The 15,902-nt window shown below is 40.4% G+C and overlaps 1 protein-coding gene across 1 annotated transcript in view; it reads right to left on the bottom strand.

Annotated features, from left to right (window-relative positions):
- Positions 1-14,039, bottom strand: part of NWD2 (NACHT and WD repeat domain containing 2) — a 52,827-nt gene extending 38,788 nt beyond the window's left edge. The window contains exon 1 of the mRNA XM_032687102.1: positions 13,736-14,039. Within this exon, the coding sequence (XP_032542993.1) occupies positions 13,736-13,886 (151 nt within the window). The 5' untranslated portion in view covers positions 13,887-14,039. The remainder of the gene's footprint in view (positions 1-13,735) is intronic.
- Between the last annotated feature and the right edge of the window lie 1,863 nt (positions 14,040-15,902).

Below are 15,902 nucleotides of genomic sequence, written 5' to 3'. Positions count from 1 at the left end.
GGCTTTTTTTCCCTTGGAGTTTCAGTGAATAGAGAGCATTAGAGTAAACACCCAAAGCTTCCCAAGATGAGGTAGACTGGGAATGGGAACAGGTTGATCTCAGGATCACTTCTCCCAGTGTCCCCTCCCCAAACAACACTGCTAACTTTCACGTCACTACTGGCTCTCTAGAAGGTAAATGAGAAACTGGACAGATTGAAGACCACTCATTAATTAAGCTAAACAACATAACTGACTGTAACCCTCCAAATAAATTCTGATTAGCAAAACACCGCAACATTACTGTGATGCACACATCTGTGTCCCCCCACTCCGCCTCATGGTGGGAGCTCTCTTACAAGATGTGCAGAAAGTCTACGTGTCTCATTTCTTAAAAAAACATAAATACAACAGTGGACTGAGCATTTCAGCCCAGATGAATGGTTGCTTACCATGAAAGTCAGACAAAATAATGAAAAATAATATTAAAATAGTAAGGAATTCTGAGATGTGTCTCTCAGTTGGGAAGAAACGACAGGATGTGACTACAAATTTGTGGTCTACACCAGAACATTTAACAAATACTTTTTCAAAACAAAAGACATAACTATCTGATGCAGGATTCAAAATTTAGGGTGTAATTTTAAGGCTAAAACTTCTAGTTGCATCAATTACCTCTTCTTTTTTAGCCCCAAATCAAACAATATCTGATTTAAAATGAGGCATAATTTTAAAACCTATTTCTCTGAAATGTTCCCTATTGTCAGTTCAGTAAGATGACAAATTTAAAACAAGGCATATACAATACACACACACAAACATATATAATACGTATTTTCTTTTAAAATTGTAATGTTTTTACAATTATAACAGCCAGATTTCACATCATCTTATAAAATACCCTGCATCTTGACTATTAATACGATTAACCGGTGCCACCTATTGGCTTAACAGTAACACCCAAACAATTTAAAAAAAAAAGAGTTGACTAGTAAAATCAGAGGGGTCAAGACCCATGTTAAAATACAGAATTTGGGGGAAACATCACTACTGAAATAATATGACAGAAGGGAAAAGTGGTTCCTGTATTCAAATATCAAGCTTTAAATTTTCATTATTCACATGATTGTCTTCTCAATTTAAAGCAAATGTTGGTTTCTGAGAGTTCTATTATGTATGCAGTATGCTTACGCGAAAAAATTTTGGAGTCTGATCCAAAAGTCTGTGAAGTTAATGGAAAGATCTGCTAATCTCAGCAGATTTTAAATCAAGTTCTATATTCGTGGCACATATTGAAACCCCTACCTTTTGATCCTTACTGACTTCCACAGAGTTTAGGTGAAATCCTTCAATCCATAAATAAATCAATCAGTAAATAAACAGTATGGACACATTAAATCTAGTGGTTATGGTGTAGGTGAAGACTGAAGCAGAGTTTTATCTCATAATGCGTCCTAATTAGCTAGCTTTTGGGAACACAGCACCCTTACAGGCAGGTGTTCTAAAATAAAAGAAGAAGATTTAGGTTGACCTGGAATCCTTTCCCAATCCTGCAAATGGTCCCTAGACTGCAGCTAGGGTACCTAGGCATCCTTGTGTCCCTTGACTGTAGTTTGTGGCAAACACTGCAAATGGAAATGCATCTGCATGCAAATGGCAAGCAACAGCAGGAGCTTTAGTGGCACCATGGGCTGAAGGCAGAATCTCTAAAGGGAGAGAATTTTCCACTCTGCAAACTGCACAAGTGGAAGAATGCAACAAAGTCTAATTCTTTCAGTTAATATAGCAAGCTAGGAAAAGCTCTTGGAAACATGACAATTTGCAAACAATTGCTGTCATACAATTAAATGATGTGACAGGAGGAACCGAAGACAAAGCACATCTAGAAACACCAAATTTAAGTCTGCAAAATTATCTCTGCAGAACACCAAAGCTTATTACAACTAAGCACTGGAAAACAACAAGGCCTGCAAGGACAAGAATTTGCAACTATGATCAAACTTAACATGAAAGAAAAACTTCTTGTGAAATCTGAAGGAGGAATTCTGAATGAGCTGTGTAAAAATGAATAACAGAAGACAGAAAAAGGGCCAGTGCAGTAACAAAGTTATGTGCAAAAATCCTACTAATTTATTAAGAGGTGTCAACTCACACTTCAAAAAATTATGGAATTTCCTAGAAAGCAGAAAAAAGGCTGTACAACAATGGAAGATACTTTTAACACTTCAGTTTTGTGTGATGCAGTAGTTTTACTACTCTCCTCCTGACATCTCTAGAGCAAACAACCAGGATATGTTACTAAAGCACTTGAGGTAACAAGGCTGTGGCAATCAATAAAGCAAAGGGATGTCACAGACATGTGGTCTCCTAACAAGCTGCAGATTCAAGTGCTGGAAGTGAATGAAGTAGTATGTTGTAGGCTTTGAGAAGGCATAAAGCAGAGGTGAGCCACAAAAAAACACGAGAAAACCAGTCTCATAAAAGCACACACGTATTTCACAATACAGTCCAGTGGAGGCCTATTAAATACAACTCATTCTGAAGAAATTCCAATAAACACTCCCATGTGACTTCGCATCTGGCAGTGCCGCAAAACTATGGAAGAGCTCTGCAAGCACTGTTGGCTCCCCAGTAAAGTTGCCCTTCCCTTCTCTAGATGTTCTACTTAAGTTCACAAGTCACAAAGTTCTAATTCAGGTGGTATTCCTCCTTCAGCTTGGTGGAATATAGCCACAGTTTGGGTCACTTCAAAACTGCTGGTCAGCTGGGCCAGCTGGAAAAGCATGACTGATAAATGCAGCCTTTGGGCTTCAAGTGAAAGATTTGAAGACTTTTATGCCAGAAGATGAAAAAAGCCTTGAACTTGACACTTTTGGGTGTACAGAGATGCCCACAGAAGTGAGACGTGCTGCTTGCTATCAGTGTATGAAGTTTGCATCAATACAGTAGGAGTTTTCATTGAAACAGATTATTTTTTCTTGAGGTTAAATGGAGAGTACTATTAAATAACATCACTGCACAGTCAGAGTAGCTCTTGGCTGCTGCAGAAACTGTTATCAAAGATGGAGACATTAAATGACAACCCTAGCAAAGGAGAGCAGCTGCAAGAGGGCATTAAGCCCAGAACAATGAGGCTACATGAGGGAGGGATGCCAGAAACTGAACTACATCTTGCCTAAAGAAGAGAATCTCAACTGATTTCTTTACAGGCCTACTTCACATACTGACAGACAATTTCTGCCTAGCTATTACCACCCACTTACAGGCCCTGTGGTACAACAGTTTATAAAACTGAGAATTCCAGGTAGGGTCTGTGCTAAAACTCACTGAATGTGGCCAAATAATTCACAAAACTGGCTTGTTTTGATGGTTTATGTAATATCTGAGAGGCAAACAGTGATTGACATGTAAAGGAACAGAGATTTATCATATCTCTGTTCTCCCTTACCCTTCCCAATTCTAATGATTCATCTAAGCATTATTTTTAGTGACGATTATATAATCCAGTTGAAAAGGCCATTTTTTATAAATTCTAAAATGTATCTGTTTTTATCAGTCAAATATTTTTCTGATGCCTTGATATTACTAGGTAGTGTTTTCTTGCTCCAGGTTTTATTTATTTCTTCTGCTTGCTAATCACATTTTGTTGATTATATGTAAAGGTAACAGTAATTTGCAGTTTAACAACCTTGGGGAGTTAGCAATGGAAAAAGAACAACACATGTTCTAGTCTCTTGCTTCATTTGAGACGCAGATGTAGTTGAAACAAGTAAGTTTAATTTCTCACAAATATCTTTCACAAGTGTGATACAGAAAATAATATTTAAAGATCTTCCAGAACTGGCATACCAATTTAATCAATTGGTGACTGAACTACAGGCTGCCTCCCAGATTAGTGCTTTCAAATTACTTTGGCCATCTTCCCCAACTGTTTGCTCTTATTTTCATGATAATAATACCAATGACAACACCTTTAAAGGAGGATAAAGACCTTTTATGGTGCTATATTCTCAACAGAAGTGTAGAAGCTGACTGAAAGTGTGGACTTTATTTCCATTTCTTGCATTGCCAGACACTATCAGTCTTTACAAGTGCCTGCAAAGTTATTTGTCCCTTGGCCACATAGATAAAAAGTCATCTTTTTCCTTCCACACCTATATGTGGTTAAACACAACTGAATCCATAACTGGGATCTAATCTATTTTATTTGAAATTACTCTGAATTTACAGAATGACTATGAGGAGTTGACTGTGGTATTAACATTGGAACAATATACCAGCAATGGAATTGCTTAATAGAATTATATAGTATTATACATGGTTGATTATAGAAAGTGTAAAATAGAACATTTTTAATTAAAACAGGTGGAGTGTAAGGAGATAATTTGCATTTTTATCTCTGTTTTCTAAAAAAAGGAAGGAATAAACAATGACCTGTGTCTTTTGAAAAGTATTTTAAATTCAGTGACTGACATTAAACAAATCTTACTGACAAATCACCAGGTAAATATGAGAAATCCTGTAAATGAGTCTCCTCCTTCCACTCATAAATAAACCACCAAAGAAGAAGATGTAACATGAGCTGTAACATTAAACATTTCATAAATGCCTCATTTCCAGAAAAGCTTCACCTGAAACCAGCAGACCACTGGCAGGACATACATCCATGGTAAAATAATCTTTATGGGCATTTATTGCTTTATATAATCTACCTTTTGCATGAATGCACAGATGGAGTTCTTGACATGGTAAAAGGATGAGGAGGTAGAAACTGGATTTGAGAAATTTATGAATAATTACATACACAGTTACTGAAAGTTACTGAAACTCATTCTAAGCAAGGAAATTTTTAGGAAATTTTTTATTTTTGGTCCTTTGTATTGACTAATGAGCTTATTGTATGTCTATGTATGCTGCTGTAAGCACTGCTGTAGGGCTATGGAAGACACACCACAGCACTACGCTGTACAGTCTGCTTTCCTGGGTATTTTCTTGACTGGTTTGGAGATGGGTCATGAAGAGCTAAATAATCTGTCAGGAATGGCACACATATGTTTGCTCCTGCTTCAGGCAGGTGGACAGATACGAAGGCCTCAAGAGATCCCTTACAGCCTCCTGGTCTGTGATTTGCACAACAATAAATGACTAATTAAATAGCGGTCTAAGGTCCCTTGGACCTCTGTTATAGCCACACATACCTGCTTTAAATGGCACATCATATAACTCACCAGCACTCATTCTGCTAACCACAGATTGATTAATTCATTATTCCATGTTGTAAATGGCTTGCATTTCAAAGTAAATCATCATCCAAAATTGCTAGTGTCTTGATGCACCTAATTAGGGATCACATAAACAGAAATGCTTCAATAACTTGCTTCAAGAGCATTGCATAATTCTTCATCACTTTTAAATGTAATACAATACATATATAGGTAAATCAAGACCATTATCTAACAATAATATGATTCTATAATTTTAATAGTATTTTCTAGTAACCACTCCTAAAAAGATCAACACTTACTGCTCACTACTATTTGAGTGATCAGAAATATTTTGGGAAGAAAAATGAAGGAGAAAAATAAGAATTTTCTTCTGAACATATTACTTTGTCTTGTCAGAACAGCACAAGCTCTGAATCTAGCCACCAGGACTATTTAACAAAACACTTTCCCTCTGATCTTCTTTTCTAGAGTTTGTAGGGCCTTTATTAAACAACAGTATGTACAAAACTTAAAAATATTAGGTCCTTCATTTCAAGAAAATCACTTATAAAGTGGTCATATGTGATTAATGTTATGTTTAATTATGACAGTAAGGCAAGATCCTCTAGATGTGTCATGCTGGCATAGTTAGGTGTGGACAATTCTCGATAATCAAATAACCCTTAGATTAGAGTCCTGCATGCCACGCTGGATTCCTCTAGATTAGACTCCATACTTTAGGCTCCTTATATTAAACACTGTCATTTCCTTATTTATTTCTCATTATGGCTTCATTTTAATAATCCCATAGAAAAAAGGACATTCAGGTACCTAGATCTTCACAGTTAAGCTTTCTATATACAGATAGACAAAAATGGATCATCACAATGATGGTTTTGGATAAAGTTATTCTTTCAGGGAGATCTGCTTTTAGGTACCCTTTCTCCATAGATATTTACACTTTTGGTTTTTGAGATCTCTTCTTTGGCTAAATACACATAGTCTTGTTCACAAAGAATTCCCACTGAAGTTCACAGGATCAGGCTTTTCACTGGGCAATAATCTACCTCAAGATTTGGAAAGGTTGCTACAAGTACCAAGAATATTGACTAACTAGTAAAGCAACTAGACAAATTCATGGAAGCAAAGGACTTCACAGGTTTATTAAGCACAAAGAGATAATCTTCATCATTTTGTTGTGATTTATTATTCTTTCATCATACATCTGAAATTGCTAGGGTAAAGGAGGAGTATGGGCTCCTTTGGTCTAACTCACTAAGTCTGATCTTATTGCATTTGCTTCTCATTTATCTTGTAATAGCTGATGTGCATAACTCTGTAAGTATGGATAACTCCTCTCATCGTATAACCATTACATGGTTATTCAATGGCTTTCAATCATTTAAAAGTAATCTTAATACAAGATCTTAAACTCTGAAACTATTTTCTTTACATTCAGATTTTGTACAAGAGTGACTGTAGCTGCTCAGGCACAAGTGTCCTGTCTCTAACAGCGGGCAATAGCAGCTGCTTATAGAGGGAGTTTAAGACCCGTTTAGTGATAGAGCAGGCATTTAATTATGGTGGTCATGAGACCAGAGTTGCATATGTTCCTTGCCCAGCACAGCAGCATGCACATGACACTCTGCACTGACTCGGGCCTTCCTACTCTTTACCTTACTACACCACTTGTTTTCAGCTACCTGTGATTGAGCCCTACTCCCCTTTTGACTAAAGATTTTGTAAGTAAAAACCTTCCTCTCTGATACAACCCTTATATTAACAGGAGTAGTGTCAGGCCAGTGGAGTTATTTTAGAGTAGCATTGACACAACCATTATTAAATTGGGTTCTCTAATTCTGTCTATTATTATCCTTCCTTAATTAAAATTCCAGTAAGGGGATAAAGCAGTTGCTTTGAACAGCACTGCCTATATTAAAAACTGCCAGATTACTCTGTATTCCATACACGTGACTATCTATGATATTATATTTATAGCTACCACCTTCAATATATTAAAGCCTTAAATTACTGGTAGCTAAATATTACTAATGTATTATTTCTGCAGCCTGAAAGAATATGTCATCACAAAATACTCTTTCAGCAGATGAAAATTCAAAGAAATTTCAACTGTTTCAGATGAAAAGAATTGCCACGTAGGCACTGCCCTCATATTTTGGATTAGAAGTTTAGTAACTTCTTGATCTGAAGTTTTCTTTATGTGATATATATTTTAAAATTCTCCAAACAAAATTTGAAGTATAATGTGAGATTTTCCCTTGTGTGTTCACAACTCTGTGGATACAGGCCCACATAGTCATGTAGGTAAGTTTCTTAAGAGGAATTATTTCGCTGCATATGCTCAGAGATAAGACGCCAAGTCAGGTACCCTTTGTACTGCAATGCTCTTAGTGATTACACAAATCCCGCCACTGAATACACGTGGCCTCCTTGAAACAGTGTTGCAAATCCTCTTTAATTTTCTGCACAGCAGAGTGTTGCTCAGCTGAGAGGTCATCCTGCTGCCCTTGATCAGGCAGGAAAGAAGCTCCCCTCTGTTGATAGGGGACGGCACCAGAATGCTGCCTGCATGGTGCTGCCTCTCATTTCAAAGGTCTCATACCTTGCTGAGGGAACGATTCACAATAAGGACCTGATTCAATACTGCTGCTGTCCATCATCTAATATATTATTTGAGAAATTAATATCACATGGAATTTACACACTTGTTTCACTGTCCCTCACTGTATCTAGAAACTGTGTCAACTGTATAGGGGCAAGAAGCTCCTCTTTGTCGCTCAAAGAAAGCCACTTCCCCCAAGAATGAGGCACTCTCCAGTGTCCTCTGTACATCTTGACTGCTAGGTATTTCTAGTTTTTTAAAAAAAGGATGCATGCATATACATATATATGTTTGTATATATACATACACTACAATATATGGAGCCAGTCTAGCACATGCAAATACATCTGAAGAAAAACAGTATTTGCCAAGTTAGAAAGAAAAAAAGCCCCGAATTGTAGGTTCTGCTTTGTTTTAATACTATTTCTTCAATTCTAAGAAAAAGCAGTCATAGAAACTAAGCTGCAGGTGCATACAACCCTGAATGTTTACAAGTCTACCTGTGGATAAAATCTAAATTCCTCTGTAAAGCTTTTGCTTTTACAATAGCATTCAACAAAACCTAGGCTGTTCTTCAGTAACGCCAGAAGTACAACCTTGAGTGCTGCCCTTTGAACATAAATACTCAGTCCGCACAAGAGAACTGAGAACTAACAGCAAGTTTGAATATAGTCTCTGACAGTGTGGCTTGAGTTTCACACATTCATTTATACAATTTTACAGTTTATAATTTTATATAATTTGTGTATATGTGTGCATATGTTTGTATAGGCACTGTAGACACATAAAATTATAGAAAATTACAATCTTAACATTTTAAATATTAAAAAACAATGGTCATGTGGTTAAAAAATGTAAGTGCTTTTTAAAAAAGTAGATAGCGTGAATACCTAATCCAAATTTTTGGAGCATATAACTCCAGGTGTTGCTTAGCAGGAAGGTGACTGGATTTCAGGTAATTTTGCTTATTTCTAAATATCAGGAAGAAACCACAACATCAATAAACTACATAGCTTCCTCTTTTGCTAAAAAAAACCCCACCCCATATGTCTGGATCATAGTCTCATCCCCAGATGCACATTCTACCTTTTGAGTACATGAATGAACAATTTTGTTGAAAATTAAGCAAAAGTTCTCAGTGTTTCCACTTGAAACATTTGGTACATTTAGAGCAAATCCTTAGCCCAGTCCACAGGCTTCATAAGCAAAGGACCCGCATGAAGAATAGGGGAACATGAAGAGCAGGTTTTTTTCATACAGATTATCAACAGTTTTTCAAGTTTATCTGCTTGACAGAATAAACTTCAATCCAATTCATTCTTCACCCTAGCCCAAAACAGTACTTTCTCCTAACAGGAACAAAGGCTTGAGGACCTCCTTAGAAGAAAAACATCTTGTACTGGTTCTGCTTGAGGTCTACTTGCCTTGACTTGCAAAAAAAGTTAAAACCTACATGAGACTTGGTCATACAGTCTAAGGAGAGTCAGATCTTGCTTTCTGCTGAACCACACCAACAGCAGATTTGTTCCACAGCACAAGACAAAGAGAAACCTTCACACAGAGACAGAAGTGTTGAAAATGGTAGGTTTCTTTCCAACTTAACAAACTGTTGGTAACTAACTTCTGGGTCTCCTGAAATAAGATGCATTTCAAATTAAGGTCCACACCAAACTTGGGTACTTCAACCATGTTTCTCCCCCAAACTCTGAGATACTTTATCTCTAAAACTACTGAACTGCTTTGATTTTAAACACTACTGTGATGTGCGTCACACAAAACCATAAATAGATACAAAATTAGGTAACCAGAATTAACACTTAGCATAAAAAAAGTCCTAGAGTTATTTGTCTCCACATCACTGCAACACCTCCTTTGCAATTTCATACACTTGAACATCTGTGGTTTTCTTTAGCTAACGAATAAATTCCACTCAGATTATATAAAATTGTCTTTATAAAAAGATCTTCATGTAATGTATCCAAGTAGGGACATCATATGGTATTTTGGGCCTGGTCAGAATGGACTGTCATTAACTAAGTATTATTCTGACTTTTGAATATTTTCCCTCATTACCATTTCCTCAATTATATATTTTATTTAAAGGTAAAAAATTTCAGGTAAAAATAATATAATAGACTTGGAACATACTGAGAATGCAAGATTATACCTTTCTCTTATCACATATGACAATAACCTTGTAATTAAAACAATCATAACTCTTCAACTGTTATGAGTTATCCACCATCATGTTATAAACTACATGCACTAAACTACAAATTCACATAACTTTTTTTGTTTCACATGTACATCAACATGGATAAAAATACATGTAATTCCTGAAAAGCAACCTACAACAATAGGTCCAAATAAAAAGATTGGACCCATTTCCACAATCATTATTTAATCTTTTTTTCAGCAAAACTAACCGCTGGTGAGAATTTTGTTTTATGTATCATGAGAAAATATGTAAATGGGCATCAAACATTTGTACTTTATTAGAGTCAAGTGTTTTTCAAATTAATACAATGTTCTGGATGATGCATGCCAATGGACATAAACTAAGGTGAAAAACTGAATAATAAATCAAGAAAACACAGTCATTCAAGCGTAAGACAAGGAAATTTCACTCCAGCAATTTATGAGGAAGCTAGTGAAGTTCCAGCTCTACAGGTTAGTCTTATGCTGCGCTTTTACAATGAGGTCATTGAAGTGATGGTAATATCAATAGTATCTTCTGTTAGAATAAGATTTTCATTTTACATTTCTACATGTACATAGGACTTCATATGTTAGATTGTTAATCGTGCCAAAACTGGTAGCCGGTTTTATGGTTTTGAAAAATGGGTATAGGAGGCACAGAAACCATGAGGAATTAAAAAGGGCACTTGAAACAAAGCTTGTTCATGAACTCATCACAATTGTTTCTGTTTGTACAATAGAAATGTTTTAATAGGCTAAAAAATGGCTAAAAATATTAACCGTCAAAATCCAGTAAAAGCAGCCTGGTGTTGGAACTTAGGAAGTATGTAGAGGTGCTGCACAGAGGAAACTGTGCAGTATGTAACTGAAATAATGGATGGAAAAGGGATCATCCTTACCGTGTGAAGTGATAGGTGCAACCCTGTTTACACTTTGAGATAAGGCTGGCTAACACCACATGTCAGAACACACTCAAATGCTATATAAAGGCATTATCATCCTGTCTTTAGTGGAACCATCTGTGTGGGGGATTTGGCTTTATGCACATCCCTTGTCAGTGAATTCATTTGTTTCTACTAAATTACTAAGGTATCTTCACAAATAAAACTTAAAGAGCTTAACTAATCACGGCAATAACAAGACTTTAAGTCAAACTAGCAAAGGTCTAATTTCCCCACTTTCAGAAGAACCAATAGGATCTAAAATTATCAGTTTTGGCTGCATTTTCTGATTCACTAGATTTCACTTTCAAGACAAATTTCTAACTCCAGTTAAGGCACCTGTTTCAACCAGAGCTTGTAATATTGCTTATACCACCACATAACTTCTTCAACTTCTTCAGATAGTGAACTGTGCAACTCAAATAATTTTCTCTTTGAAGTGTTGACAGGAATCATTGGAATGCTCTGAATCTATAAAGGGCCGATATCACAGCTCCATATAATTGGACCAAATGGAAGTTTATACTTGTTGTATTTCATATGAAGTATACGTTAATGTATAGTTCATATGAACTGTATAGGCATCTATACAGGTACTCTTGAGTAGCAGAGAAACTGTCATTAACCGACTGCTGTTAAAATCCACAGTTTTCTACATGGAATAGTAAATTACAAACTTATTACAATCAAATGAATATGACTTACTTTCCTTATCACTTTGAAACAATAAAAATATCTTAAGAAAACCAATAGTTTAAAGTAAAATCTTCAACTTCTCCTAGCCAAAATGCATATTCCAAATATGGCTGATTGCTTGTATCTACTGAAATGTGAAAACAGGCTTATTTGTATCTAAATAATAAAGCAACTTCCATGTTTCTAAAGATCCAGACATTTTCATTATATGAAGATGGATTAACCGATATCAACAATTTAAGCAAGACAATACTGTTAACTACTAGGGGAAAATACAGTTTCATTAATCTACAAAATTTCCTCTAGAAAACAAGACTGCAAATGGAAGCAATTTTGCTCCTGCTACCCATGCTCGCTGTCTCCACTTGTTGTTCAGTTTTTAGGGATTTCTGTTCAAGAAATTTTTCAAATAACCACTTCCTAGTTGCATAATAAAACCAGAATATATTACAAGTCATACTAAAGTATTTTTGCAAAGAACAGACCAGACACTGATTACCAGAGTACTCCCATATACACTTATTAAACTGAAATAATTCAAGAAAACTAGTTTTAGGTTTGTACACTTTCAGTGGTAGATAAAGTTTTCTTGTGACTGCTAGTAGGATTAATCCCTAAGCTTCTCTGACACCACAGTTCAAGTCTATCTCTGGGAGTCTGGGGACTCACTGTCCTTTTCAGGGATGCTCTGCATCAAGAAAAACAGGTATAAACTGTACTGATATGCTGAAAATTAACAAGAGGCCTTGGTCATGCAAATAGACATTGTAGTTTGGGGCTTGAATGTAATATCTTCTAAAAATCCATAATAGTTTTCTTTCAGAGCCAAATAAACTTTTTTTTCCAGTAATCACTATTTATATATTTCTTTGCTTAAATGGCAACAATAAACTGCAAACATCTTCACGCCCCCCTTAAGAATATCATCTTTTTAAACAAACAGGGATGTTGAATATCAGAGCTGAGAGTTTCCTTGTGTCAAAAGCAAGAAGCGCTGGAGGTGTGGAAATTCTTCACAGCAGCACTATGCACATTTTTTTTGCTTGTGAGCACTATTTCTCATAGTCCTGTAAGTACTGGTGCCAAGACAATTTTCACTTAAAAGTCAAACTGCTTTGTTATTTCAGGAATGATTTTCAGATCTCTGATGTTTGCATAAAAGGTGACAGTATTGTTGATTTAGAAGCGTTGGGGGGGAAGGCGGTAGGTGGTAGCGTGAAAGATAATCGTGAATACAGCGGGCTCATTTTTTACAGACAAGAAACGTCATAAGTGTGAATGCCTAATTTATTATTTCCGTGCTTCAAGTGGGAATATGCTTCAGCAACTCCAATCTTACAAGTGGGAATGACACCTCCTGAATGTATGCAAATTCCTCGAATCAAAGGGTAATTTAAAAAATAGGCTTTAAGTAGCAGGATGCCTAATTTAACTCAGATACCGGGTATGCGACCCCGACTTTAAGCAGCTAAAACTGCAGATTTCAGTGAATGCTTCCTTGGAAGCGGAGTATAGCCGGGATCAAAGGATCACATTAGCTGTAGCCTCAGCCGGCTGAGACCTGCTTTCATTGTGCTATTAAATCAATCGGAAACTCTAATCAGACTCCCTAGGAGAGCTCTTCAATACATCCCCCCCGAAAAGCCTCCCCTTCGCTAGAAGGCAGCCCGTTTCCATGTCCCTGGTCCTCCCCCGTGTCCTACAGTTCCGACAGCGCAAAAATGAGAGGACATGCCGCGCACCGATGCCTTTCGGGCGTGTCATTTATGGACATAAAACTTCAGGAGCGGAGTACACAAGCGCCTCCGAACCCGAACACCTACACCCCTCACACGGCAGGGACAGCCGCGCCCAGCGCGCCCGCCCCACACCCGCGCGGCCGCCGCGCCCCGCACCGCCCGCCCCCGACCCGTCCCGTCCCGTCCCGTCCCGCCGCCCCTCGGGGCTGGCTGCGGAGAGGGGCAGGAGCCGGGCTCGCCCACGCCGCGGCCCCTGAGCGAGGGTGCCCGGGAGCCGCGGCCGCGCCCGGGGAGCGGCGCGGGCGCTGCGGGCGGCAGGGGGAGCTGCGGGGCGGGCGCGGCGGCCGCGGTTACCTTCGGGGTTGGCGCTGATGAAGACGCGGACGCTCCTGCCGCTCGGCGCCAGGTGGGACGGCAGCGCCGAGAGGTTGCCGGAGAACGCCGCCCGCCGCAGCGCCGCGTCCCGCGGGCAGGGCAGCCTGCCGCCCGCCCCGGCCGGCCACATCCCGCCGCGCTGCAGGGCGAGGCGCCGGCTTAGGGCAGCCCCCGCACCGCCGCGGCGGCGCCAGCGGCTCCAGCTACCGGCTGGCCGGCAGCGGCCATACGGATCCTCCGGCTGCCCGGGGCCGCCGCCTGCCTGCGCGGCGGCGGCGGGGCTGGGGCTGTGGCCGGGGCTGTAGTCGCCGCCCGGCGACGGAGCGCGGGGGCAGCGGGGAGACGAGGCGCCGTCCGCCCCCCGCGCCGCTCCCCTGCGGCCGCCGGCGGCGAGGAGGGCGCGGGAAGAAAGTTTGCGGCGGAGCGGTGCCGGGCGCGGCGGAGGCGGCGGCGGGACGGCGGCCCCGCGGCGGCAGCAGCAGCCGGACCCCCAGCGCCGCCCGGCCCCGGGCGCGGCCCCGGAGCAGCGGGAGCCTGAGCGCCGGGAGCGCGGTGCGGCCGGCGAGTCCCTCCGGTTCCCCCTCCACCTGCGAGGGTTTGAGGTGTCCAAAGCGGGGACGTCTCTGGTGATGCTGACGGCGCCTTCGCTCCTCCGAGTGTGTCACAGCCCCGCGATCGGATTTTTATAGGAAAACTGCTGCCGGCTTATCCTTTGGGCTCGGAAGAGTTCAGAGCCCTTCTTGTGTTGTGTTCCGTAATCTCCTGCACAGGAGTCCCACCTGCTCAGACACAAAAGAGAGATGCTCTTGCTGCTTTTTTCTTTCCTTTGTTTTTAATCAGTTATTTATTTATCGGAATAAATGAAAAGCTGCGGTTTGAAGAATGAAAGAGGCAGGAAGCAGCGAGCCACGCCGCCGGCGGGATGCGGTCCCTTTGCAGCAGTCAGTGGCGGGGCATCCCGTCGGGCAGCGCCGATGAAATATTTAGGAGGGCGGCGGGGTCGGGCGGCGGCGCGGTGCGGTGCTGCGCGGTGCTGCGGCCCCAGCCCCAGCGGGCGGCGGGCCTTCGGCGAGCCGCGGAGTTTAGAAACCTCCCCGGGAGGGGCGGGCAGGCAGGCAGGGACCTGGCAGTACGGTGGAGAGGAGGGGCTGGAGGGGCAGGGGAGGGGTGGGCACGGGGCCGTAGCCAGCCTGATGGGTCTGTTGGCCGTGGGAATCCTTCCTGGGGGGAGGATGCAGCTTTCGACAGAGAAATCTGCAGGTGTTTGAAAGGCTGGAGAGAAAAGTCTTTGACGCGGGCGGTATCTATATATTCATGTGCTGTAACTGATATAAAGCTGGTTTGTGTATTTCCACATGTATAGTACACTATGTATAATGTATATAAAACAACCTTATTGTGTTTTTATACACAGTATTTAGGAGCCGAGATCTTCCTCTCGCCTCCCCACTTTTCGGTACTCGGTTGCGTTACCCTCCCTGTGGTCCCAGCCGGACGAGTTGCTTGCTGTGGCAGCAGTAAGGGACCCTGAGCTGGCTTTCACGGAGGTAATGCTACTAAAGTAGGCAAAAGCAAACTGTTCAGCTCGTTTCAGAAATGAAGGTGACAGCAAAATGGGTTCCTTAAGTACTGCTGAGCAGATTTTTGAGAAAAAATCCGATTTCTTAAAGAAATAAGGCATATGCAGAATTGCATCCGTGTGTATTTGCATATAAGGGAATAATTTTGCTGCTGTTTGCTGTTTGCTGTTGTTTTATTAGTTCTGCACCCCATAAGTTTTGGGCTGATTTCAACCAAATGAAACAGAGGGGCAAATTTTGAGATATTAATTCTCAAAGAAAGAACATTCCTCTAAGTTCTGTGAACATAGCTGGGCAGGAGAGAATATGCTTATGTGCAAAGAGGAAAAATATGCAGCATATATTTCAGCCATTAATGTTGAAATGTCAGCGTTGAACAGAGGGCCTGTGGGACTGTTGGGAACTGAATGTACAGGAATTGGAAAAATCCAACTTTCAATAAAAATGCGTATTTCTGTAGGATTCAGCAACGTCCAATAAGGAGCAAATCTCACTTGAAGCCTGTCATGGTAGAAATGCATATTTCTCTTCTCTGTGGATTCTCTGGTGCTCTGTTAAGACAAACC

Source organism: Chiroxiphia lanceolata, chromosome 4 (genome assembly GCF_009829145.1).
Source record: "Chiroxiphia lanceolata isolate bChiLan1 chromosome 4, bChiLan1.pri, whole genome shotgun sequence".
Lineage (NCBI taxonomy): Eukaryota > Metazoa > Chordata > Aves > Passeriformes > Pipridae > Chiroxiphia > Chiroxiphia lanceolata.
The sequence above is the reverse complement of the archived record's forward strand: the minus strand, read 5'-3'. Positions and strand labels throughout refer to the sequence as shown.